This window comes from Cygnus olor, chromosome 3 (genome assembly GCF_009769625.2).
Source record: "Cygnus olor isolate bCygOlo1 chromosome 3, bCygOlo1.pri.v2, whole genome shotgun sequence".
NCBI lineage: Eukaryota > Metazoa > Chordata > Aves > Anseriformes > Anatidae > Cygnus > Cygnus olor.
Genome location: NC_049171.1, coordinates 62222185 through 62247449, shown reverse-complemented (window position 1 = coordinate 62247449; position 25265 = coordinate 62222185). Strand labels below are relative to the sequence as shown.

General features: G+C 41.6%; 1 protein-coding gene across 11 annotated transcripts in view; it reads right to left on the bottom strand.

The window, feature by feature from the left end:
* The window catches only part of ARFGEF3 (ARFGEF family member 3), a 93141-nt gene extending 68272 nt beyond the window's left edge, over window positions 1–24869 (bottom strand). For 7 of the 11 annotated variants that reach the window (XM_040551963.1, XM_040551965.1, XM_040551967.1 and 4 more), the window contains exons 1-4: window positions 24437–24868; window positions 23418–23469; window positions 6893–6974; window positions 2761–2892 (exon numbers count right to left, since the gene is read on the bottom strand). In XM_040551963.1, the coding sequence (XP_040407897.1) occupies window positions 2761–2892; window positions 6893–6974; window positions 23418–23469; window positions 24437–24521 (351 nt within the window). In that variant the 5' untranslated portion in view covers window positions 24522–24868. Of the gene's footprint in view, window positions 1–2760; window positions 2893–6892; window positions 6975–23417; window positions 23470–24436 lie in introns of all 11 variants that reach the window. The other 4 variants (XM_040551960.1, XM_040551961.1, XM_040551966.1 and 1 more) reach the window with 1 other exon arrangement.
* Between the last annotated feature and the right edge of the window lie 396 nt (window positions 24870–25265).

The window sequence follows — 25265 nt, the reverse complement described above, 5'->3', positions numbered from 1 at the left end:
CATTTGGGCAGTATAAATCTCTGGCTGTCCAGGATGTATTCCAGCACAGTCCCCAACCCCTGCCCTCAAGCCTGAACACTGTCAGTGCTGGTTTTGTGATCCTCCAGTCTGGGAAACTGTGGATCACGCTATGTCAATCACTCTTAAAAATTAGGAGGACTTGGTACCTAGCCATAAATCAGTGAGTGCTGTTCCACTTTTACAACAGTGGCCCCAACTGCTTGGCTTCCTCAGTGCCAGGAGATGTCCAGCTAGCACTCCTTTCCATTCATTTACAGCAACTGTTACAGTTGTTCTATTGCATTTGTGTCTAATGCTGCCCCTTTGCAATATTTGCCAGTTTCCAAAAGCATACCTATCAAGGCAGCTAACTGCACTTGTGCCTCTCTCTTGTGTTCCTCCTTTTACTTCCAATCCAAATATGCAGTCACCTGAATGTAAAAAGCTTTACAGAATGCTTTCTGAGCTAATCAAATCCCTTCATGTGCACATCCGCAAAGCAGATGGATTTCAAAGAAACATTAAAATAAATATTCAAAGCATTTGCTTTAGATAATCTGTGAAGCGCAAATTTTTAGTGGATACTTGCTGGGAACAACAGGAATTTTTTGGATAGGATTTTCAAAAAAAGCATTTAAGTGATTTAGGAGCTTAAGTGCCAGCAACTTACAGTGCTGCGTTCTTGCACCTCCATTTTTGCATCTGTTTTGTGTAACCAAAAGTTTTTGTGAAATCCTTGATGCTTACATTCTCAATACCTGTGCAACTGTGCAGCAAGCCACAAAGAACCAGGCCAGTATCACTGCTGACCCACTTTCACACACACCTCACATTCAGGAGTGTCTAATATCTGCAATGCATAAAAATGTATTTAAAGCTCCTCTGGATGGAATAACCCAGTCTAATGAGCAATCATACGCTGCCTTCAGGACACAATTTAGCACAGATTTAGGGATAAAAATGCATTGCTGAGACCAGCTGCTTTAAGCCCCCTGAAGGCTTTACCACCACTCAGCCAGACCTAGGTTATCTACAACATTTTCAAGTGTTGCAACTGCATCTGTAACCTTCGGGTTACACTGTAAAAAGATTTCTGGCTTAATTTGGCTTTTAGGCAAGTCTCAGATGCAATGCCTCTAGAATTTTAACTGCCCTGCTTACAGGTTTTGTCCCTCTGGTACTCTTTAAGTAACTAAATCAAAATACAAGTCTTACGTTGTTCTCAGGCTGTAAAGATGTGGCCTGATTTTTACCATACACCTATTTTTGCCATTCTTTTAGACAGGACTTTAGGAAAGGATTTATACATCAATATTTCCACTCAGTGGAATGAAGACCATGACCCCCTTTCTCTTTTGCAGTAAACCTGAACTAACCATGTTGATTTTTGTTGTTATTTTTAAATGCACTTTTTTTTTTTTTAATTATGTATTAAGACAACTTTACAAGATACGCACTGGTAACTGTGGAAAAACATAGCATTCATATTGTTCTCAGTGTGGGGTCAAGGCATCACAAATACATATCAGTTTTCAAAAAAACAGTGTACCTGAAGATTCTGAATCTCCAATGCATAAAGCTTAAAAAAAAGTGACTTGCAAAAAATACTCTGTACCAAGAGAGCCTGGCAGTTCACAGGTGCTACTTCTTAACCCTCCACCTTTCCCACTGCAAAGACGAGGCAGAAAAGAGGCATGCTGGATCAGGGCTGCAGATGTGAGTGCCTCAAGTTAAGCCTGTATACGGGCAAAATCCTGCTTCCATAGAACAGGGAACAGTTCAGAAAAATGCTTATCCCTTTTCTCTATTGCTAGGCTCAACCTTCTGCATATTCTGGCACATGCAGAAATCAGGCAGTTGGCTTCATTGGCAGAGTACAGCTAGTACAGAGCCATTCAACAGTGAATAACATACATTCATTAGGACAAGGATGACATATGTAGAAAAGAAATAAGACACCTAATCTATGCACTCAGAAGTAAAGGACGGTCAAATAAGTAGGCCCAAGCATATCAATCAATAGTAGGTATAGCAAACATCCAAAAAAGACCATTAGGTTTGCTCTGGAGGGGTTTCCACCAGTGATCAGCTACAGCGCAACAAACCCTGCAGTACAAATTTTTGTGGCAATATTATCAAGTCATATCCCAACCCAATGATATGGCAAGGAAAATTCACAGCATCGCCTTTCCAAAAGAATACCTCCTGGCACGTAGGCTTCCTAACACGAGCCAGGAGAATGCTAAGGCATTTCTAGAAATGAAAGTTTTCACTGAGCATTCAAAACAATAAGCTGTCTTATGCATTAGTCCAGGAACATTTTGGTGCCTAGACAAATCATGCACCCTCCTTAGCATTTTACAAAGGGAACACATAGATCACAAGCTAGGAAGCACCCATCCACATGATCTAAAATTACAAGGCTGCACAGCCCAACTCATGAGCACCAATGCCAAACACCAACTTCCATATCTGCAAGTCATCTACATGTGAAATACCATAGTGTGAATTGCTTGTGCTGTTTCAGTTTGCTAAAACTGGGACCGCTACTGACTCTTAACACAATCTATCTCCTGTTTTACGCAAGGAATCATAAACCGAGTAGAAATGAAAACAACTGACATCTGCCAACAGGAAGGAAGGAATCAAATACTGTCCTAAGGTGAAGATTTCCAAGGCAACAGCTAATTTGTTTGCTAAGCCCAGCATTCAATCATACAGCCTATCTGCTGCAAGCACTGACGTGTGTGAAACACTAACCTTCATCACTTCAACCTGTAGGTCTTCGTTAAGCGAAGGAGTCACTTTGACGGCATTCAGCATCTGATTAAGCAACTGTTTCTCATCTGAGTCTGTTTCCACAGATACAAACCTCTCATCAGACAGCAGCTTCTGTAGAGAGAAAATGGCAATGCAGAGGTTGAAGACAGAATGCCTTTAATTCTGCTGCAAACTGCTACACCTAAAACTATTAACATTTGGTACTACAGGTTTTATGTACAAATTTAAAAGTTATCCAGTATCATCAAATAAGAAAGCACAGCAAAACCTGAGAAATCCATGCCCTGAGTAAACAGCTTTTGAATCAGCTGCCATTCCAGCATTTCCTTTCCCCACCCCACCTCTTGCGTGTCCAGAAGAAAAAAGGTATCAGTAACTGATGCAAGAGATCACAAACCTCTCCAAGTAATGCCTCCCATCCCCTCTAAATGAATTTAAGAAAAACAAAACAAAACACTCAGGCTAGTGTCCTGGCCTCAAACTAGCGCTAGCAGATACCCTGCCTGGCAGGAGACAAAGATTCAGGTGTCTAAAATCCTGCTAGGCACAGAACAAAAGCATGGTGGAGGTGGCGTTTCTGATCACTGAAAAGATATGTTTTGTGTTACTCAAAAGCTGACTAACCGTGGATGCCATCAAGTCCTCAAAAGGAAGAACACTGCTAGCAAGTAAACAGCACAAGGACCACGAATATGTGGGAGGGTACCCAGGAGTGGATTCAATACAGATTGAGTGAACTTCAGACCGATCAGATAGCCTTTGCCTCAGAAAAGCCAGTACCAGAGCCAGTGTCTCCCAGCACCTGGGTATATGTGAGGCCGAGGGTTAACAAGAGGAATCAGCATGAAAATATTTGTGCAATCTAAGAGACTGTCACTAGGTTCCTGTGGAAGCCTATTTTCATGCTTGAAAGCAGGACTTAGAGCTTAACAGCTCTTCGTGTTCTGTTCTCACATCCCTGAGCTAACCACATCCAATTTCAAGAAGATTTCAGTTATTTCACACTTCTCCCATAAGGACCAACACGTTTCCGAAAAAAACACCAAACAACTTCCTCTAACATTGCAGCCTCAATTTATTCACAGCCAGTTCATGACCATAAGCTTTCCTCGGTTATCAGCTGCCAAAATAGAACACTATTTTCTCTTGATGCTTTCCCTAAAGTTCATTATTTGTTTTATTTTTTGTTTTTTCTTTTGTGCTTGGTTTGTTTTTTTTTCAAGTATTTTTGCTATTGTTCTTGTTTGTTTTTTCTTTATATTTTTATTTTTTGTTGTTTGTTTTTGTATACTTTTTATTTCTTTCTACTTTATTTAATTTTTGTTTCTTTTTTGTTTTTACTGGATGTTTTTTGTTTTGCTTTTTGTGTTTTTTGTTTTTTATTGTTTTTTTCTTTTTCATGTTTTTGTTTCTTTTTATTGTTTGTTTTGTGTTTGTTTTTTCCTTTGTTGTTTTTGTTTGTTGTTTTTTGTTTGTTGTGCTTTGCTTTTTGTTTTGTTTTAAAACCTCTGCTTTTGTTCACTGAACCTGGACAAACCAGGCTCTGTTAGAATTCTCAAGCAACACTGACGATCTCTCAAATATTTTAACAGTTTGTCTCCAAACTATTTTCAGTGCAACCTTCATAAGAAGGGAGAATTAAATCAGAACCATGTAACTGAAGCACAGGGGGTTCCGACTCAAGACAAGGGGGCAAATTCTTTACTGTGCAGGTGACAGAGCACCGGGACAGGTTGCCCAGAGAGGCTGTGGAGTCTCCTTCTCTGGAGATATTCAAAACCAGCCTGGATGCCATCCTGCACAATGTGCTCTAGGTGATCCTGCTCGGCAGGGGGTTGGACTAGATGATCTTCAGAGGTCCCTTCCAACCTTGGCCATTGTGTGATTCAGTAAAACATCACGAGGACATGGCCAGTGGCACTATTTCCTCAGAGTTCTACTGGAAACACATCTTCCATATAGTCCAGAACCACCCTCACAGATACCTCCCATTGGTGGCAGGCATCCTGCAATAGATGTACCCACTCAAGTCTTTTTCCAGCACCAGCCTTCTTAGAAGCTTCTATTGCAGCACAAAACTACCTCGACTTAGTTCCCAGGAACAAAACCTTGCTCTGTCCCAGACCAGACTTAGAGCAGTCCACTTTACCCTGTACGTTCTGCACCACTTTCGTCCTGAGGCTCCTTCCCAGCTTCAAGTCTGCAGCACATTTCACTGGTTCATTCCTACTTTGTATTTTCTGCACTTATACTGGTTGTGGCTGTGATAAAGTTAATTTTATTCACTGTAGCCCACATGGTGCTGTGTTTCGGATTTGCGACCAAAACAGTACTGATAACACACTGATGTTTAGCTATTGCTGAACAGAGCCTGCACAGCATCAAGGTCTTTTCTGTTTCTCATGCTGCCTTACCAGTGAATAGGCTGGGGACGCACAAGAAGCTGGGAGGGGACACAGCCAGGACAGCTGTGCCCAGCTGAAAAAAGGAATATTCCCTACCATTATGGCACTGTGCTCAGCAATAAAAACTGGAAGGAAAAAATAGGAGTAATGGGACAGGGGGCGGGGGTGGGGGATGAGAGATGGTGTTTATCTTCCTAAGTAACGTTTAGATGTGATGGAGCCTTGCTTTACTAAAAAATGGCTGAACATCTGCCTGCCAATTGCAAGTAGTAAATGAATTATTTTGCTTTGCTCGTGTGTGCAGCTTTGCTTTACCTATTAAACAGTCTTTATCTCAACCACAAATTTTCTTACTTTTGCTCTTTCAGTTCTCTATCCCATCCTGCTGTGGGGCAGCAAGTGAGCAGCTGTGAGGGGCTTAGCTGCTTACTGGGGTTAACCCACAACATTTTAAGAGTTTCCACACAGTAGTATATCAACTGTTTTATCAGCATCCAGCCTAACAAGATACAAGTCAGCGTACAAGGAAAATATGTTTTTCTATACAAAGGAGAAGACATTTAATTTGGTATGAGAGATATGGAGCTACTGGAGAGAAAACAGTGGAGGGCCACGAAGATGATTAAGGGACAGAAGCATCTTTCCTACAAGGAAAGGCTGAGAAAGCAGGGCCTCTTCAGCCTAGAGAAGGCTCATAGGGATCTTATCAGCGTATATAAATACCTGAATAAAAAGAAAAAAAGGTGCAAAAAGAACAGAGATGGGCTCTTTTCAGTGGTGCTCAGTGGCAGGACAAGAGACAGTGGGCACCAATGGAAGTTTCCATCTAAACATCATGAAACACTTTCTCGCTGCGTGGGTCATGGAGTACTGGCACAAGTTGCCTAGAGAGGTTGTGGAGCCTCCCTCCTTGGAGATCTTCAAAAGTCACCTGGATGTGGTGCCAGGCATCTGTCTCCAGGTGGTCTTGCATGAACAGCAGGATAGGACCAAGTGACCTCCAGAAGTCCCTTGCAACTTCAACTGTTCTGTGAACCCGTGACCTACTTTTGCTGAATGCAAGTTGTACTTCATCTCATTTGTCTTTTATTCTACTTTTAATATCCCCACAGCATCAAGTTTATCTTTGTTGTTGTTTTTCAACTCTTCGTGAGTCTTCACATATCATAATGCAGATGAAGAACTGTCTTGTTGTCTGGATTACTCTTACACTTCTAGACAGGCATTAACACATACTTAAGACAACATGCTGTAAATCCAAAACCTTGCAATTCTAGTTCAGAACCCAAGCATACGTGCAGCAAGACAGAGTAAAAGTATAATAAATTTTATCTTGACTGAGCGTTCCGAAGAAATGCAGCACCTGGACCTCTTCATCACTTGACTCAGTTTAGTTTTTAAGAAATTAAGCAGTGGTAAGGCGTACTGAGAGTAGCACACAGCCACACAAGGAAGACTACACCTCCGCCTCAATGTTAAAAGCCCGGAACTTCCACCTATCTCCAGAACATTTTAACTTCTACATAATCTACAGCCTTTACTTGCACCCTAAATTCTGAACTCCGTTACAGAAACATGAACATCATTGTTACATCCACCAGGAGACAGACATATTTTCTGTATTTTCTTTTTTTCAAAAGAAAAGCCTAGATTTCCTTGGCACCTGCTACCTTTCCTACTATACCCTTCCCCCCAAAAATCCGTACCTGCATCCCTGCTAGAGCCTGCTGGGCCAGCTTCACACTCTTCGATTCCAGAGCCAGTTGGAGAGGAAGGAGACACTTCTCCCTAAAGTAAAATAAATAAATAGATGTGAGAGGTAAAAATGGAACTAAAAATTGGTATTCAAAAGAACTATGGTTCCAGAAAGGCTGTATCACTTTCAATAAGATAACACTTGGATGCAGTAAACAAGGACAGTTTCACAACAACTCTGTGAGGCACTTTTCCCCTCTCAAGAAAGCTGACATATGTCTTCACGTTCTGTTAAAAATGGCCTTTTAAATTGAAATTTCACAAAATGCTTCCCAACTGTTAGCCCTCTGTGTGCATACACGAATGTGTAAAGCGTAAAGAGGAAATTCACAGATCACTGGTGGTTCTTCAGCTCAGAGTTGTAAGCATTATGCTTCAGTCCCTTGACTTCTGTTTAATATTCAGACTGACAGAAAAATAGTTTTATATTCCACTTTCTGCTTTTGGCCCAGTGCTCACACACAGAACTGTTTTTATTTGGTGACCAAACCAACAGTGCCTGGGGCTGTGACTTCTCTCTTTATTCCTTGTTATGGATCAGAAAGGGTCTGCAGCACCTGGAGAACCCTTAGCAGCCACAAGCATTTTTAAGAAAATCTTGCTAGTTGGCAGGAAATTCATTCCTAATCAGAGATGCTTCGCCCATGTCTGACCAGTCTCCCTGAAGGTTTGCAACACTTTACTAGGTCACGTATCATAAGAGGCACTTACCTGTACCTAGAGTCCGGTTTTGCATTTGTATAGACATGCCTGCTTATGGCAAAGCATTCTGTGTCAGCCCTTGAGAGCCTCAGCTCTCCAACCTTCTTTGGGATCACCTGCATGAATTTCCCACCCATGGAGACAAGCGGGTGGAAGGCAAGAAGGAAAAGACAACAACTAGTTACTTCTTTTTTTATTTAACTGGAAACTAAAAAGCTCCGATTTGTTCCATTTGGAGCATTCTCTTGTGTTAAAGTCTCACTGCATTCAAACCTAAAGCCATTGGTCTTCTCAAAGCAGAGTCAAAGATGTTTAATCTCTAAAATACCAAACTGAAGAGTTTTCCCTCTTTTTCTATTATTTACTGTGAGCCACCTTGGACCTGATTCCACTTAGTTTCAGTTGACCAAATGATGATTATTTGCCAAAAAGTATATAAAAATAAAATTCTCTTGGTATTCTTATGGATCAAGTTCTGATACAAATGAAAACACATTCATTACACCAGGGTGCATAATCTGTTCCTTTTGCAAATCCTGTCTTCATAACTAGCTAAGGAGAAGCCCTAGGTTAGAGCAGTAGTAATTGCTGCAGTTTCAGGCAATCGTCAAAACTGCCTAAAATCACGCTTTGCAACAATCTGTCAGCCTCCTCCAAAACTGAGGGTCTACAACATGAACTTGCCTTTTTTTTTTTTTTTTTAAACTAAAGCTGGGATTACCAAACACTTGCCCTTTCAAATTCAGGGAACCCAGCTTGCAACTCCTTCATTAGATAACATTTGCAGCAGGAACTGATCTTCATAGTGGACATTCAATTCTTTTTTTCTGTGGGTTCAGTTGGTATTCCTTTCACTCCCTCCATCTGTCCCAAAAAGGCACTCAAATCACAAGCTCTCGTTAAGGGGCACAAAACTGCTGATTATTCTTTGAAATGCAGCTCCTCTTTCTTAATGATAAATTAAAGACTAGTGTCACAGGTCTTAATGATAAATTAAGGACTACTGTCACAGGCATGGCTCAGTTAAGCAATCTAGTAAGGTTCTGTATTTGATGAAGATCTCTGGAGAATCTGAAGGTCTTTTGCATTTGTACCTTCTTCACAGGTTACAGGAATTTGTAAAAGGTCATTTGGCTTAACACCAAAAGCAGCTTCTTAAATAACTTTGAATTAACACAGATTTCTAAAGACCTTCCAGTAGACTACATGTATATCTCAAAATAGGTTTCCCACAAAAAGCTCGCCATTTGCTTCACTCAGGATATTCTGAGAAATAGGCAGGCACAAAGCCCAATTTTCTCAGAAGATCCTTTCCTGAATGCTTTTGGAATAGATTTAGCTAGAAGGACTCTTAAAACCTGCAAGTTTCACATCCAAAACACCTAAAATTATTCAATACCTGGGATATGTGTCCTCAGAGTGTTCAATCATCTAGATCTACAGAAACTGCCAAAACATCTACTCCATGGTTCAGACAGCAATTCTTTAGCCAGGACAGAATTGAGCACAGCTACAACTACTGCCAGCTTTGCCAAAACCTGGGAACACATGTAATGTGCAGGTAAATTGTGAGAAAACTTACTGGTTTAGAGAGGTGCCACAGCAGTACATCTCTAACACACAAAGCACATTTAAGTGCTTACCTTTACATTGTCACTTTGACTCATGATCTCTTTTAAAACCTGTTGTCAATATCATTCTGTGTGGGCGAACTCACATTTGAAATTAGTAGATCAACAGGTGCCAAAACAAGGTCCCTGTGCATTAACTGGCATTCAAACAGCCAGAAACACATGGGGAAAAAATGAAAGTTAAGAAAAAAAAGTCACAATAATGTATAGAACTAACTGTAGGGATGCTAAAAACTGATAGTTATTTAGATCTGCACCTCTTGAGGGAAGAACACGGTTCTTTTAGACTTTCTACAGTTCATTGCAGCAACATATAAAGATTTGAGGCATTACTAATAAACAACAAACATTCTCATATTAAAGCTGTCAGAGTAGAGGAGAAAGGGAAGGTAGTGGTAAATCACTGGACTGGATCTATTTTAGTTTCATTATAATGAAGACAGGTGGGAGCTCCTATGGCTTATGTGTAGCTACCCTGCACATCAGCATGGTGCCTACCATCTGTCGTCACATACTGTAATCAGCAGAGAACAATGAGAGCTGTTTCTTGAGATACCTCCCAAAATGAAGAGCAAAAAATGACAAACAGGAGGATGGAAATTAGAACAGATTCAATTAGCTGAACTTCTCATCCTTGCTAAAAATGTTTTAACTGAAAATCTAATTAAGGTTGCTGCAGCCTCTGTTCACATTGTATTTTCAGAGAAAATGAATTGCCATTGTGTCACTTCCTGTTCTTGTTATACATTCAGCCTATTAAATCTTTAGCATTTCCATGCTACAGCTATAAAACACCTGCAGAGATACCTCACAACCTTTGATTAGCTTGAGCATCTTCCACACTTTGGTTTGACCTGCCATTTAAACTCATCATCTGCTGGTATGAGAACGCAGAGGGTCAAGGCAGACAATCCTCAGTTAGAACAGGAGATGATGTAAATTAACATAGTTGGTCCTTATTAAGGTCTACCATTAAAAACTGGGTTCAATAAAGTTGCACAAGTGACAATGTCAACCGTAATCTGGTCTCAGAATGCAATTAAGAAAGGGACTGAGGTTTCCCTTATGTCTTGCAGCCATTTTATGACTGCAGCCAGTTCTGAGTGGTCCCATGGTCCCCTACCATGCGATCACATTGCTTACTCCCACATATGCAGTTCTATACTATCAAGTGACAACTCATTCAGTTTGCATGGTGCTACACATATACAACATTTTATGTGAAGTTCTCAGAATAAGCTAGTGCACACTGACATACTTTAAAACAGGTATGTTTTCTGTTTAAGTTACTGTAGAGAAACCAGTTTCACACTGGAACACCTAAGTTTCCTTATTGATACACGCAGGTGTTCACACATACCCTTATAGATATTGGCACAAATACCAGCTTAAACCTGAATGAGATGAGTCAGGTACAACACTGAAGGGGCATGAACAGAAAGGGACACCTTTGACTTGGAGAAGAGGAAGCTACCAAAATCTTCAGGATATGGTACCCTAGTCATAGATACATGAAACAAAGCAATGAAAATGGAAGCTGGAGGGAAGTTTAGATTGTGTAAAGAAAGACTGACAGTGAAGAAAAAGTGGGCTCAGATGTAAGTAGTATATTACGCTGAAATCTACACCACATACTGGAAAACATTGTTTGCGTATGTCCATGCAGCAGTGCTCTCAAAAGAGCTCACTTAAAAAAAAAGTAATGTGTGGAAATAAGCATGGTAAGTGTGGACCTTGTTTCATGCAAAACAGAGTCAGTAGAGAGCACTACGGATAAAAACTCAGCTCCTAATGAGGCCAGCTGGAGCATTGCCACTAGACTTCCACGGTGTGTGGACTGAATCCCAAGCGGCCTGCCCAGGGTCAAGCAAAAACGTCAGTGACAGAACCAAGCACATACCCAGTAGCAGTATCTTCAGGAGCACGGGTTGTCCCTTCTGAGCCACCCCACCCTGCCACTGTCAGCTTCATAAACTGCTTTTTACGTTCTCATGACTCATTCTGCATTTATGTTCAGCACTCTGAGTAAAAACAACCTTCCTAATAGTCTGAGTTTGCCACAGCTCATCAACCTGTCTCTTTCCCTGCAGGTCTGTCACAAGGGATGATCCAACAGGCCAGTCAAAACACTGCCACAAAGGGCAGAGCAAGACAGACAACTATTTTAAATAAGAGATCATAAAAATCTTTCTATCCTCATTGTAGTGGAAAATGAGGAGAGAATAATGGCTCGTTTATTCAATCTCATGATGAAAATCTTAACGATGACAGGAAACGACACACTTAACTCTTTCTTGTTAGCGCCTGACATGCAGCCTGAGGGCCCACCGTCACCTCCACCACACTGACTCAGGGGCAGGGGCACTACAAACCAAGTATTTGTCACCACCACAGAAGTTGTTTCCTTTCATTTAAACCACGTTAGTTGTTGGGAAACGGATTAAAAGGAGATTAAAATAAGACATCTCTCTGCATTATCTTTGCCCTGAAAATTGTATCGGAGAAGAAAAATTCTGAACCTCGGGGCTGATTACCTTAGTTATCAGCATGCAATTTGCTTTCCATGGTATAATTCACAACCCAGCCAAAGAACAGGTAATGACTTGATTCACTGTTGTTGCCATTCTTCTGATAAGCTGTTTGTTAGGCAGCAACACAGTCGTAGCCAGAGCCTGACATTTTTCAGTCAGAGCAGCACTGACAGTGGAGAAGGGCTCCTCAGTCCTGGCTGCTTAAAAGGAACAAACTATCACAGCATGCAACTCCATTAACCTCACTTACTCAAGCAGAAAATTCGGCCCACCACGAGAAAATAAACGGTAAAAATAAATTCTCAAAATTCTGCACATGCTCCCAGCTGTTACCATTAAGTACACTAAACACAGGCAAATATTGTCCCCACGTGAAAGGTACGGATTTAATTTGTGTAAAACAAATTCCAGCAGGGTCAATATGAACACGTATGCATATAGAAATAGAAACATCTGTAATTCTTGTCAACGTTCTTCAAGTCATCACAGGAAAACAAAAGACTTCACAAACAACTTTATAGATCAAAATGGAAGCACTTAAACTCTAGAGAAGTGGAAAATAAATACTACTTTTTTCAAGCAACGACTCTTCATGAAGAAAGCAGATTTTCAGTCACTGCTCATGTTCAAGATAAGTGGTTAATTTTGTCTACAGAAGACATATGAATGCCCCGCTTACGAAGACTATTACAGTCAAGCTTAAGACAGAAGTTTGGAGCTTGCAGCGTACAAGCACAAGGCAAGTTCTCAAACCTCAGTGCAGCAAATCAGACCAGATGACTACAACAGACATGTCATTGCAAATACAAGATTTTTGATAGCATTTACAGAACTCTGTCTTTTATTCTATTGCTCTAAAACCAAAGCCTTCTGGTGAGAACCCTCCTTTTCAGGGAGGAAAAGTGGAAGAAAGCAGAACAAAACAAAAAACCTTTATGACAAACATGCACTGCGAGACATCAGCATTACAGCAATGCATAAGAACAAGTGGTGTTGAAGTGTACAGGTCCTAAAAAAAATGTTGAGACACTGCTGTTGTACTAATTGATATAAATTCTGACTTGCTTTGACAGGGCCAGGATTTTACTCCCACTTACTCAGACAAGCAGGGTCACCTGTGAGCATGCTTTCCCTATGAAGAGGATTCCCCCACATAACCCGGTGACATTCCACTTTTACTAATAAGTTTGTAATTTCTTGCTGAAAGCATTCTCACTTTTCTTCCTCACCGCTTGCAGCTTCTTTTTTTTATACCATTCTTTTTCTGCCTACACAGTACAAAACTCTTCTGCACACTTCTTATGAAAAGGGTTCTTGTCACATGGCATGAGGTTTAGCTCTCCTCTTCTATCCATCCCTGATTCTCCCTCACCTCAACCGCTGACATCAGCTTTCTCAAAGTTCCCGCTGGGTCTTTCCTCCAGCTCAGTATTTCCTTCCTTTTTACATCACGTATTCCCTCTTCCCTTCAGTGTTTTTACTTTACAAACTAAGGCACAGAGTAATATCTTCACCCTACAATAAAACTGAACTTGTCTCTGGAGGGAAGCACGAGTTGTGCATCAGAGGAAACCTTATGACACACAAGAAAGGAAGAGGGGAATGATGCCTAAATTTAACTTCATATGGTTTGATAGCTAGAATTTTAACAATTATTCAACCTGAAATATTGAATGAGATTGTAATTTAATGCCTCTTGGTATTAAAAAGGTTAATTTTTATTATCTACTTACTTTCCAAGAGAAATGCATTTGCCTTAATAGCAGAAGTATAGGTCTATATACTTCATGAGAAAGGCAAAGGTAACCAATTTAATCTTCAATCTAGCCTAAGGCAGCTGACACAACAGAATTCAAAACGACTATAACAATTAAATAGCTCAGAACCGTCACTCAACTGGAGTGCTTTTAAGGTCGTTTGCTTCCTTGCTACACTCACTAATAACATCTTCATTTCAACACAAAGTTCCCAGATAGTAGCCTGATACTGTTGTCAAGAGAAAAAAAACAACATAAGAAAACATAAGAAAACATAAGCACGCTGTGTACCTTTGCCTGAGAGAAGGGAGACAACAAATGATTATACACAATACTAAAGTGGACAAGGCTAAAATGCTAATCAGGATGCTTCCAGTCTCCAAAGCCGTAGCTGTGATACATTATCATCACTCTCCCTAAAACATCCATCCCAGTAGATTTTTGCCCTTTATGCATGAGGTATGACAGCCACTTAATAATTCTGCTCTTGAGAAATTTGATGACACATGTAAACCCCACAAGGTCTTCATCATAGAACGATCCGTATCCTTTCATTGATTTTATTTATTATCATGTGAAGCACAGCATAAAGATGAAGTGAGGATCACAGTGTCCATCCTTAGCATATACCTCTTGGCCTTAAGCAGAGCACGCACTGGACTAGCTGAGCCTGCAATTCTGAAAGCTTATCAAGCTATTCCATGAAATTTCTCTTCCTCACATTTGGTGAGCCTGGAAGGGAAGCTGAGGGTTTTCCACTGAAAATGTTTGTTTCAAAATTTCAGCACCCTGAAAACAACAAATAAAGCATTTCATAAGAGTTAAACATCCAACAGAAATTTACAATGCTGGGACGGGTATGATAGGAGTAACAGAGAAAAACAGCGAGATAGAGCAGCTTAGACGTCCTGTTAATGACCTTATTTTCTCCATTACAGCTGGATGACTTGGTTTCAAAAGTTTGATGAAAAATAGGAGGAAGTATATTTCTGTTTGTTACTAGGTATGTTCTGAAGGTTAATGCTGCAACCTGTAATCTCATTCAACTTTCACAGCAGTGCAATCTTAAATCTTGACAGACATAAGTGATAGTTGTTAAAAATGCCATCACATTTGCAACGCATTGTGTATTTTATACTCCCTGCACCTTAGCACACTCAATTCCTTAAACAAACAAGCATTCAGAGAAACCAAAGGTAGCATGTTTCCTGCCGCTTTGTTGCCTTTTATGGAAGGTAAATAAAAACTGTGAGAACAGACCTTTATTATTCCCACTCACCCCTTCATTTTCTAAACAAATAAGAGTCATGACTTGCACAGCACAACAAAGACCACAGCAGAGTTGAACCTCATTTTTAAGGAAAACAGTTCACACAGTTTCAGAGCCACTTTTCTTCCATCCCCTGGATCCTCACCCCCAGCCATGCTTCATTCTCTAAGGCAATTATCAACAGATTCCTGATTTTCTCACTTTCTTCACCTTTTCAAGTATTAAAAGCGATCAGAAGTTTAAAACACACTGCTAACCCATTATCATCCTTAGACCCTGAGGGCAATATTCCAGTTGTTAAAAATTGGACAAGTGTTCAAACCTGATTGCTCTAGTCCTTTATTGGTGCTATTCCTATACTGAACAAGTTACGTAAATCACACAGTAACTGCATGCTTTTGTCACAAATCTAGAACGGACTTTCAGAAAAACCTGTAAAAGGCACAAAGAGCTGACGCAGTGGTAAATATTAAGGTTCACTGTAACAAAGGCTGTCAGGAAGCGCAGGAAGTTAGCCTGTGAAACAATAGCCACCATCCTTTAAAACCTCGCCCTCCCCCCAAATAAGAGTAACAGAAACAATGTTTCAAAACCATGCACTTTTTTCCCCATGAAAATACTAAACTTCCTTTGATACCTTCAAGAGCCATAAGCCTGGCTGACAGGTTTTTAGGGATTCCTAGATCAAGGGGCCTTCCAACATTTCCAAAACCTCTTCTTGACAGCAAGAGTTCAGACATGCATAACAGAAATTGACCCTGTACACCCCTTTCTTTTCCAACGCTGTTTTCTTTTGTGATCCCAGAACAGATGCAAAGTCCTGTTGAGACAAAAATACCTGCCCATCAGGCAAGAAATTGGGCCAGTTACGTATCTCAGAATAAACATGCAGATTGATCCAAATACAGTACCAGACAGCGCTGCGCTGCCTTTCTCAACACTTAGTCACGCCCTCCACACACACTAGGACTAGGAATACAACTTTTAAAATCGAGATCAGAGCGCATACACCATTCAAATACACCAAATTTTAAGTGCCCCCAGAGGTCTAGATCCAGCATGTAGACCGACAACAGAGGAGATACAGCTCAGCAAACCATACTGCCTCTAAAACCTCCTCTTGGCCAGATGCCTCCCAGGCAGCTCATCATCCACTTGCTGAATGCCAGACAGTGGCTCTGCAATGGCTGAGCAGCATGAGTCACACATCCAGCGGTCAGGTTCAGGAGGAAAGCCCAGGAGCAATTAATGCCAGGTGGCTGTGGCACCAAGAGCAGGAAGCAGTGTTTTAATAAAGAGAAAGGGTAACACAGACAGGTTTGTCCAAAACATCCCCCCCCCCCCCCCCCCCCCCCCCCCCCCAAAAAAAAAAAAAAAAAAACAACTCAGAGAGTCATTACTCCCTCCCCACTCCATTCTTCTCGTCAGGTCATCTGCTACGCTCATAAAACACCCCCAAACCAAGCAATAGGAGATTTAGTCTACTGCTGTCTATAGATTTTAAGAGATTCCACAGCAATACCAGAAGGAAAAACGAAAAAAAGTTATACGCTTTCAAGAAAAATAGGTAAACAAATACTAGTTCAGTTGTTCATTTAACATCTGTTACTTTTTTCTCCCCATCGTCATTATCACAGAATCACAGAGTGGTTTGGGTTGGAAGGGACCTTAAAGCCCAATTCCAACCCCCCTGCCATGGGCAGGGACACCTCCCACCAGACCAGGTTGCCCAAAGCCCCATCCAGCCTGGCCTTGAACACCTCCAGGGATGGGACATCCACAGCTTTTTTGGGCAACCTGTTACACTGCCTCACCACCCTCTGAGTAAAGAATTTCTTCCTTTTATCTAACATAATCTACCTCTTTTTAGTTTAAAGCCATCTCCCCTTGCCCTGTCACCACAACCCCTGACAGAGTCCCTCCCCAGCTTTCCTGCAGGCCCCCTTTAGGCACTGGAAGGGCACTGTAAGGTCTCCCCAGAACCTTCTCTTCTCCAGGCTGAACAACCCTAACTCCTGCAGCCTGTCTTTGTACGAGCATGATTTAAGACAAACATGCAATGAAGTCAGAATTTTGATGTGTTATCAACTAGTGTGCTAGCATAGTACTCGAAAAAAAATGAAGATTTTTTTTTATTGTTTTTTTAAATATGCACAGAAAGATGCATGTCTGTGTTGTTAGCACATGGCACACAAAGTTAATCAGTTACAGTCTCAAGTGATGTTGTGGACACATTCTTGACATTAAACTACAAATGTTAACAGGATATCACAAATTTCAGCTTTTGGCTTATATACAAATAAAACACATATAATCTGCTTCTTGATTCACAAAACCATTATCAGAAAGACAGTGGACCCTACTAGATGGCCAACACTGAATGGATAATAGAACAGAAGAATCAGCAGACAATTACACTTCCCTATCAACTGCATGAGACTACAGATGATATACCTACCAAGTCAGAGGTGACATGTCTGTGTATATTTATAGATTTCCCCCCTCTATTTTTCTATTCCCATAATAAACACACGTAAACTTTTTATCTTTTAGCAACATTGTTCTCAATGGATAAGTGCAAGAGGAGTAGTAAATTTCTCTATTCACAATTCTCTGCCCATTTTAGGTTTGCCTAATAACTCTAAAGTAGGAAGTTTCAAACAACATACATATTAGTTAAAATTTATCCTATAGTTAGGAAAACAAAGTTAGGAGTGTTGGATGATATAGCCTTTTATAATGTATTAAAAATAATTTTTAGATCAAACTCAAAAATAATCATAAAGACTAATCAGCTCCCCTACCACTCTCTCACAGTAGAAAGAAACTAAAAGAAGCTATGAACAAAATAAATTGGATGAGAAAAGAATGAAATGAAATCACAAATATTTCTTCACAATGGAGAAGCCAAAAAATGCATTCCAAGTCTCAAAAATCTTTAAATGGACACACTACCTGCAGAGCTAAGTGGATGGAAGTTTCCCAGGTATACGATGTTTGGTCATGATTATACCACATTTACAGCTTTTATTATTTGTTAAGCACATGAAAACTAAAATGTATATGTTGTTTTATTTAAGAATTTGTAAGCCAGGCTACTTCGCAAGGTATCAGATACAAAGCTAGAGACACAAAAATAAATGGCAGAGTAGAACTTCCAATTGCACCCCCCCCAAATTCTCATGACTACAGAAAAAAGGTAAGGAGTGTAACTATTTCAGAGGTCAGCTAAATTTAAGGTTTATTTCTGTTCCTGACTGCTCTCCATTGCATTGGTTTCCCAAAGTTCACAAACAGCCCTCAAAAACTAGCACCAAGATGAACAGCACTTGGACATAAACACAAGACACAGAACTGGACATAAGCTGGTTATGATAGGGAACCTTGCTCACCACAAAATTCTGATTTTCTCCTGCTCTAATCCCCAGAAACACTGGCTAGTTTGAGAGGCCAATGTGAAATACCAGAGGGGTGCAAGCTTTTGCAGCAGTGAATATTAGGAACTGCTTCTGACAAACAGACTTATAAACGCTCAGCACCTCTGAAAGCCATGATCTGTCCAGGTTCCGTATCTCTCTGATTAGGCACACAGAACTGGGGTCTTGAAGGCTTGAGCCTGTTTCTCCATTTAATTTCAATTACTTCCTGATACTTTTAGGTACAGAAATGTTCAGTGTACAGATATGCTGAAGAGATAAATAAGCATTTGGAAGGCCTTTCCAGTTCTGTGAATGTCTTCTTGCATTTTTCTAATGCAAAAAACATTAGTTACTGTGCCAAAACACTTTACTCATCAACATGTCTCAGCCATTACTTTAAAGTCCATAGGGGAAACCTTAAGCTGGCATCGACAGCAACATATACTATTGAGAATCTTGCCTATGCATCTTCTGCATTCAGTCACATTTCTCCAGGAGGAAAAAGACAACAGACCAAACTCAAGTCTGCAATGATGTTTCTGCTCTACTGACTAAAGGGCAAAATATGTGTTTTGCCACTGGTTTGGTCAGAACAAAAAAAAAAAAAAAAAAAAAAAAAAAAACACACACCACAGTAATGACAGAATAACAGTAAGACCTGGAAAATGCAAAAATGTCCTAGAATTATGAGGCAGTCTTTTGATAGTCTAAAAGTTTTTCCAAACAAACTACAGCAGGGATGTGGCAAGAAATCCTGTATACAAGATTCCAGGTTCCAGTGGGGATAGTAACACCAACACACAACAGCTAAACTAGCCATCAAACCACAGGCTCCCTCACAAGTCCCAACCAACCTCCTCTTTGCAGCATCAAGTCCACGCTGACTGAAAGCCACTAAGTTTTATACAGACAATTATATAAAGCATTCTAAAAACCCCTTGCTTAACTAATTTTTTTTCAAAGTGGTATGTGACTGTTAAGCAATGTCTAGACTCTTGACTCTTATTTTATTCTGGTGTGTGTATACGTATTATTTCCTCATGAATGCTAATCTGCTTTGATCAAATATTCTTTTTCAACGCTCGTTTTTTGTGTCTGTTCAGTTACCTTTTATGGAACATATTTTAGCCTCTAAAATCACAATGGAGAATCTCGCCAGGAATTAGCCAAGAAGAGAGACCAGCTCAGTGTAGGTGGCTTGCCTTAGGACAGAATTTGGCATTTGAAAAATACTGAACTGAACGTGGCCCAGCTTAGTAGCAAATAATTGCTGGTTGACAGATGACATTAAGCTCTTTCTTAAGCTATCTTCCATTTGATCAATTCACCAATTAAAACATCAGCACGTCAATTCCTTATACCTAATTCATTATTTATATTATCCATCCAGTCTCCTCAAGCTCTTAGTACATATTTAATTTTCACAACACCTGTTCTTCAGAAACATAAAGATCATTCTACTCAGGCAACAACAGTCCAGGTGGGTTATGACTCTTCCTTCTCAAAAATTCAGAGGGCATCTATGGGAAAATCTTGAACTAACTTAAGGTCGTTTTCATCCCAGTCCACTCTAATTGTCTTTACTATTTCACACCCTTGCTCAATACCCCGTTCACAGGTTAAAGTACTAAAGAAGCACACACGCATTTCTACCTCAAGGCAGAGCTGATGGGACTCTGTGGGGAAGTCTGTATTTGTTGGAGATTTGTAACTCTTTAGGAAGTGAGTCATTTAAATAATGCCCTTCACTAGAATTAATATTCAAGGTCATTAACTGGGATTTGGATTCATAAGTCCAATTAACATCAAAGGAAGCTGAACAGCAAAATAGTCTCATTTAGCTCTCCGAAGATATGCCCAATAGATCACCATTAAACTAATTAAAAAATGACATTCCAGGCTGAATGTCCAATCACCACATTCCCCTGGGGAAAAAGTATCCCAGGCGCTTCCAAACCACAGCAGGTATGTGCTGTCTAAACCACTGCCAGACAAATGCTGGAAACAGTTCCCATACAAATGCTACAGCTAAGCCTGCTAACTAATTGCATGGACTCCAGGAAAAAACTGAGCATAGCCTGCCCTATGCTCAGTAATAGGGGCTGAAAACAAGAGAGGAATCTACAGAGGAGAGCAAGCCAAGACAAAGAAAGTCCACCCCAACACTGTAGTGAAGATAAGCATGTAGCTTATTTAATACATGTGAAATACCTGAACTCATTTAGTCAGTCTGAGGAAATGCAGAAACACTTTGTACTCCCATTCTCACACTAGAACCACTGTCTTAAAACACAATGAAAGACCACTACTCATCTAAAACTGTGGTTTCAAAAGCCACAAATGTCCTTTTATATTTTAAGGAGGAAAGGGGGGGGAGTTAGGCAGAGAAAATAGTTTGCACCTTCTCTTTTTTGTGAGCAGACATCATTATTCAGTTCTAGAAGGAAAAGGATTTAAGTAATGACATGGTGATTCCGTTAAAAGGCACAAACACCAGCACAACTTGCTAGCAGAAGCCAGATGCTGCTTTGTGAAGAAAGAGAAACTGACTGAGGTACTTACCAGATTTGCTATTTCTGGAAGCGAGCCAGCATCCACCTCAACTGGACATGACAGCTCATGAATCTCTGTCCCACATTCTTATGCAGTAAAGATGTGCCCCAGATTGTGATTATTGGCAAAATATAATGTATGAAAATACTGACGTATTTTCTTTGTATTTGGTATATTCTAAGGACACACCAAGATTTCCTACTAAACAAGTCAGAATAGTCTCTCTTCACATACAGTACTCAAAACATTCATTTAGCTGCTATTCTTGGAAGAGACCTCACAAATACTTATTCTTCTCCTGAATTACCTTCCACACGGTCTTTAATACTTTCAGTATGTTGCAACTACGGACTTCAGACCCAAGTTGTAAGCTAGGGTCACTTGATGGAAAAATGATACATACCTTCACTCTAACTCTGGTACCACAGAATACTCCAGGTTACATCACAGTCTCTGCTACTACTCCCAACAACTTTATAGCAGAAAAGGTGTGAATGGCAGATTCAAAGTGGGTAAGCAGCCAAAGGCTGATGTGTGTTTAAACAGATGATGCAATCTGCCACCGATCAAGATGAAATAAGGCAAGGTGCATGGTTGGGATCTCTCCATGCTACACCTATCTTGGCTGTATTTCTGGTCTTCGTCTTTGCCCTATTTTCAAGGCTATCCTTTTGCAGTGTTACAGACCAAGCTGTCACGGCGCTGTTCTTTAACAAATATCAAGCAAAGATGAGCTTTTACCATATTTTCACTGGTACATTATGTAGGCAAATTCCAACCCAAGAGGCAGCCCAGAGTGCTCATTTGGACCTTAACAGTAGTTTGTTAGACAATGAAGAATAAACTCAGAGTACAGGGGAAGTTAGTATTTCCTCAGGCACTGTCTGAGGTTGTGTGGCAGTGCCTACACCATAAAGATCCCATTACCAAAGCTTTTACTCAAATTTTCTAACATACCCTTTATTTTGTAAGGAACAAAACCCACCCGCCACCACACACACACACTTAATTCACAGCTACGCTTGCCGAAGTATTAGCTTTATGTAAAAAATAAATAGGATTTACAGTGGAAAAAAAGCCAACTAAACAAATACAACATTAAAAACATTGGAAGAAGAAGAAAAGGAAGATGCATCTGTAAAGAGGTAGTGAAAAAGGAAGAAATGTGGTAACAGCTAGCTAACAGTCTTACGGAATGAGAATAGTACTTATATACAAAAAGACCATACCCTGTATTAAGTATAAAGGCTGATAAATGAAAAGATAAAGAGCTAAGTTTTCTCCAATCACAGCGCAAAGCAAACAATCTAATTCTAATGGAGCTACTGGGAATTACTGATCCAACTGCTCTCAGCTGTTCAACCTGTGTCAGAAATGCACAGATCTGGGATTGGTCATGTCAGACCTGAGCTTCATCCATTCCCTATTGACACCAGGCCCCTTGTGGACACTGTAGCTGGCAGTCATGCAGAGCTGCAAGAGAATTGCTCTTATTCTTTCCCTATTTGGTGACTGGTCTGGAATAACTACCTCTCCAATTCTGTAATTTTCCTTGCACAAAGCTACACCAAGAGCAATGGAGAGAAATGAGGTGGTAAAAATACTCCCAGGAGAGTAATATTGTGGTTAAAAGCATCACTTTTGTCAGCAGCTAGTAGTGATTATCCAGAAAGACTACAGGACAGCGCAAATTCATAGCAACACTCCTACATATCCTCTTACAAGCTCAATTATCTCTTGCCAAGATACTTCTGAATAGGAAGGGCTACTTTTGCATATAACAGACCTCAATTAACTTCCTCCATGGATTTGCTGAGGTGGTTTTCAAACCAATGCAACCTTTAGCATCCATGACATTCTCTAACAAGAGAAGATTAAGCATTTCACATCTTAACTATGAACTGTGTGAAGTAGCATCCTCCTGTTTTGAGCATTGAACTTGCTAGTTTCTGTTGATGCTTCCTATTGAGTCTGTTGGGAGGGACAGTGAATGATTTTGTCTATGTACTTTCTCCACAGCAATCAATTGCTAAAATGAGATCTTAAGTAGCTTTACAAATTGGGGCAGTGCCTCCTCCACCACTTTATAGGTGGCCAAATGAAGACAAGAGGAAGGGACAAGACTTACTCAAGATAACCTAGCAGGCTAGAGGAAGAAGCAGTCATAGGAACTATATTAAAGTTCCTACCCATTGTCCTAGCTATATATTACCTTTCTTTTTCTAGAATACTTATTTTCAGTAAACAAAAAGTGATCTAGACTTAAAAGAAAATATACACACTGAAAAGACTGAGATGCATTGCCACACTGAAGACTGTAATTTAGAAGGCAAACAGTATCGGACCATAGAACACCCCTCCTTTCTAACCAAGTATCAGCATTATAGATACTGCTACCCATTTTAATACTTTTCCTTACAGTTTATTCATGAATGGAAGCCAAGGACACATCTACAAATTATTCATTACAACTAACCTGGAAATGCGTATATATAAACTAAGGAAAACACGCAGATTCAGAGCTTTTCTAATTGCTTAGTTTGTGATTCAAATTTTGACTTCAATTTTACAAATACTCACTGCTCCACCGTTCTCAAAATTACATGTTCTTACCTTAGCTGATATGGAGGTATCTTGACAGCAGCATCAGCAGAATCCAAGGTTTCTGTGTAATCAAAGAAAACAATGAGACCTTTAAAAGAGACTTTGAGTTCAACCGTAGTCCTACATCCGGCTACGATCTCTGAACCAATGATCCTCAGGTTCATACCTACTGCAACCAACAGAACAATAGTCACAGCCGCCTGCAAGATTTACGTGACTATCAGGACACCGGGCACCCAATGAGAAGGCACCAAGTACCATCTTTTCCTCAGTGAATTCCCTTTCACGTATCAGCACTCCAGCAGCAGCACATCTACTAAAACTAGAACAGCACAGAGGATGTTAGCATGGCTGCCGTGCAAGGATAACACACAAATCCATGGAGCAATCTGCAGAACATCCAACTGAAGGGCCAGCAACGAGACAGCAACAGGTATGAGCTTTCACAAACTCTGCTATAACCACGTACAGATAAAAAAAAAAATAAAAATTGCCATCTCTTGAAAACTAAAGCAGTGTTATGTATCATGGTCATGCTGATGTAAGTTAAGGGTCTTGCTGACTAAAGCTCCAAGCAGTTAGGGCCAAAAGCACCTCAAGTCACAAACAACTGACACTGAAATTTACCTAAGCCTGTATTCCCCTGGAAGAACTCCTATCGGTGATTATTAATCCCATTACACAGCAAGAATAGAAAAGCTCATTGAATCCAGTCAAAATAAAAAAAAAAAAAAATCAGCTTTTCAAAAAGCTGCCGGAACACAAGCCAGCAGTAAAAAAAAAAAAAAAAAGTCAGTCCTAGGGTTTCACCTGCGATGATTTCGGAAAGGGGGCTGGGGGAGGAGAGAGCTTTGGGCAGACGACGCCCCCGACGCCCCCGCCGGCCTCGCAGACCCCCGGCAAAGCCCAGCCCGGAGCTGCCCGGGGCTCCGCACCCTGTGCGGGGAGCTCTCCTGTCCCCGGCCCCGCAGCAAGCACCTGCCCCGGCCCCGTAACACCTGCCCGGCCCCACGACACCCGCCCCGTACCGATGGCCCAGGTGCAGCTCTCCTTGATGGCCCGGTGCTTGCTCCCCGACGCCTCCTTCTGCAGCTTTCGCAGGATTTCTTCCATCTTGCCTCCCCCGGGCTCCTCGCCTAGCCGCGGGGGCACGGGAGCGGGCGGTGAGGAGGAGGAGAAGGAGGAGGAGGAGAAGGAGGAGGGGGAGGAGGATGAAGGCAGTGCGGCGCTAGGGCTGCCCCCGCCGCAGCCGTGCCTACGCGGGGCCGGTGCGCGGCTCCCCGCTGCCGCCCCGCCGCCGCTGATGAATCACGGCGGGCTCCATAACGGGGACACGTCAGTCGGTGCCGCGCCGGAGTCCCTCCTCCTCCTCCTCCTCCTTCGCCACCCTGTGGCGCAGCCGGGCTGGGGCCGAGCCTGTCCCCACCCGCCTCCGGGAGGCAGAGGCCGGCAGCAACCGGGGGCGAAGCCGGGCACGGTGCCGCCGCCCGGGGGGGATGGAGCGTGGCGGGGAAGCTGCGGCCTGGCCGGCTGCCATGGCGACAGCCAGCCCCTGCCCGCAGGGCTCGGTGCCCCAAGCCGGGCTCGCAGGGCTGAGGGCCGGGCGGCCCCTCCATCGCCGCTCCGCCCGAGCACGGCCTGGGCTTGCAGGGCCCGGAGCCCGTTTCCCCCAGGCGCCGGCCGCGATGGGGCTCTCCTGCCTCTGGGCTCGAGTAAACGGCACGGTCTGTGCCTTGCTTCCCAGCTGCAGTGCGCTCAGGGTCAACACAACCCGCTCGCCTTCACCTGTGCCCTGAGGAGTGTGTGCCTCCAGCGAGCTAGCTCCAGCCTTCCTCCTCTTTCATCACGGCCCTGGAT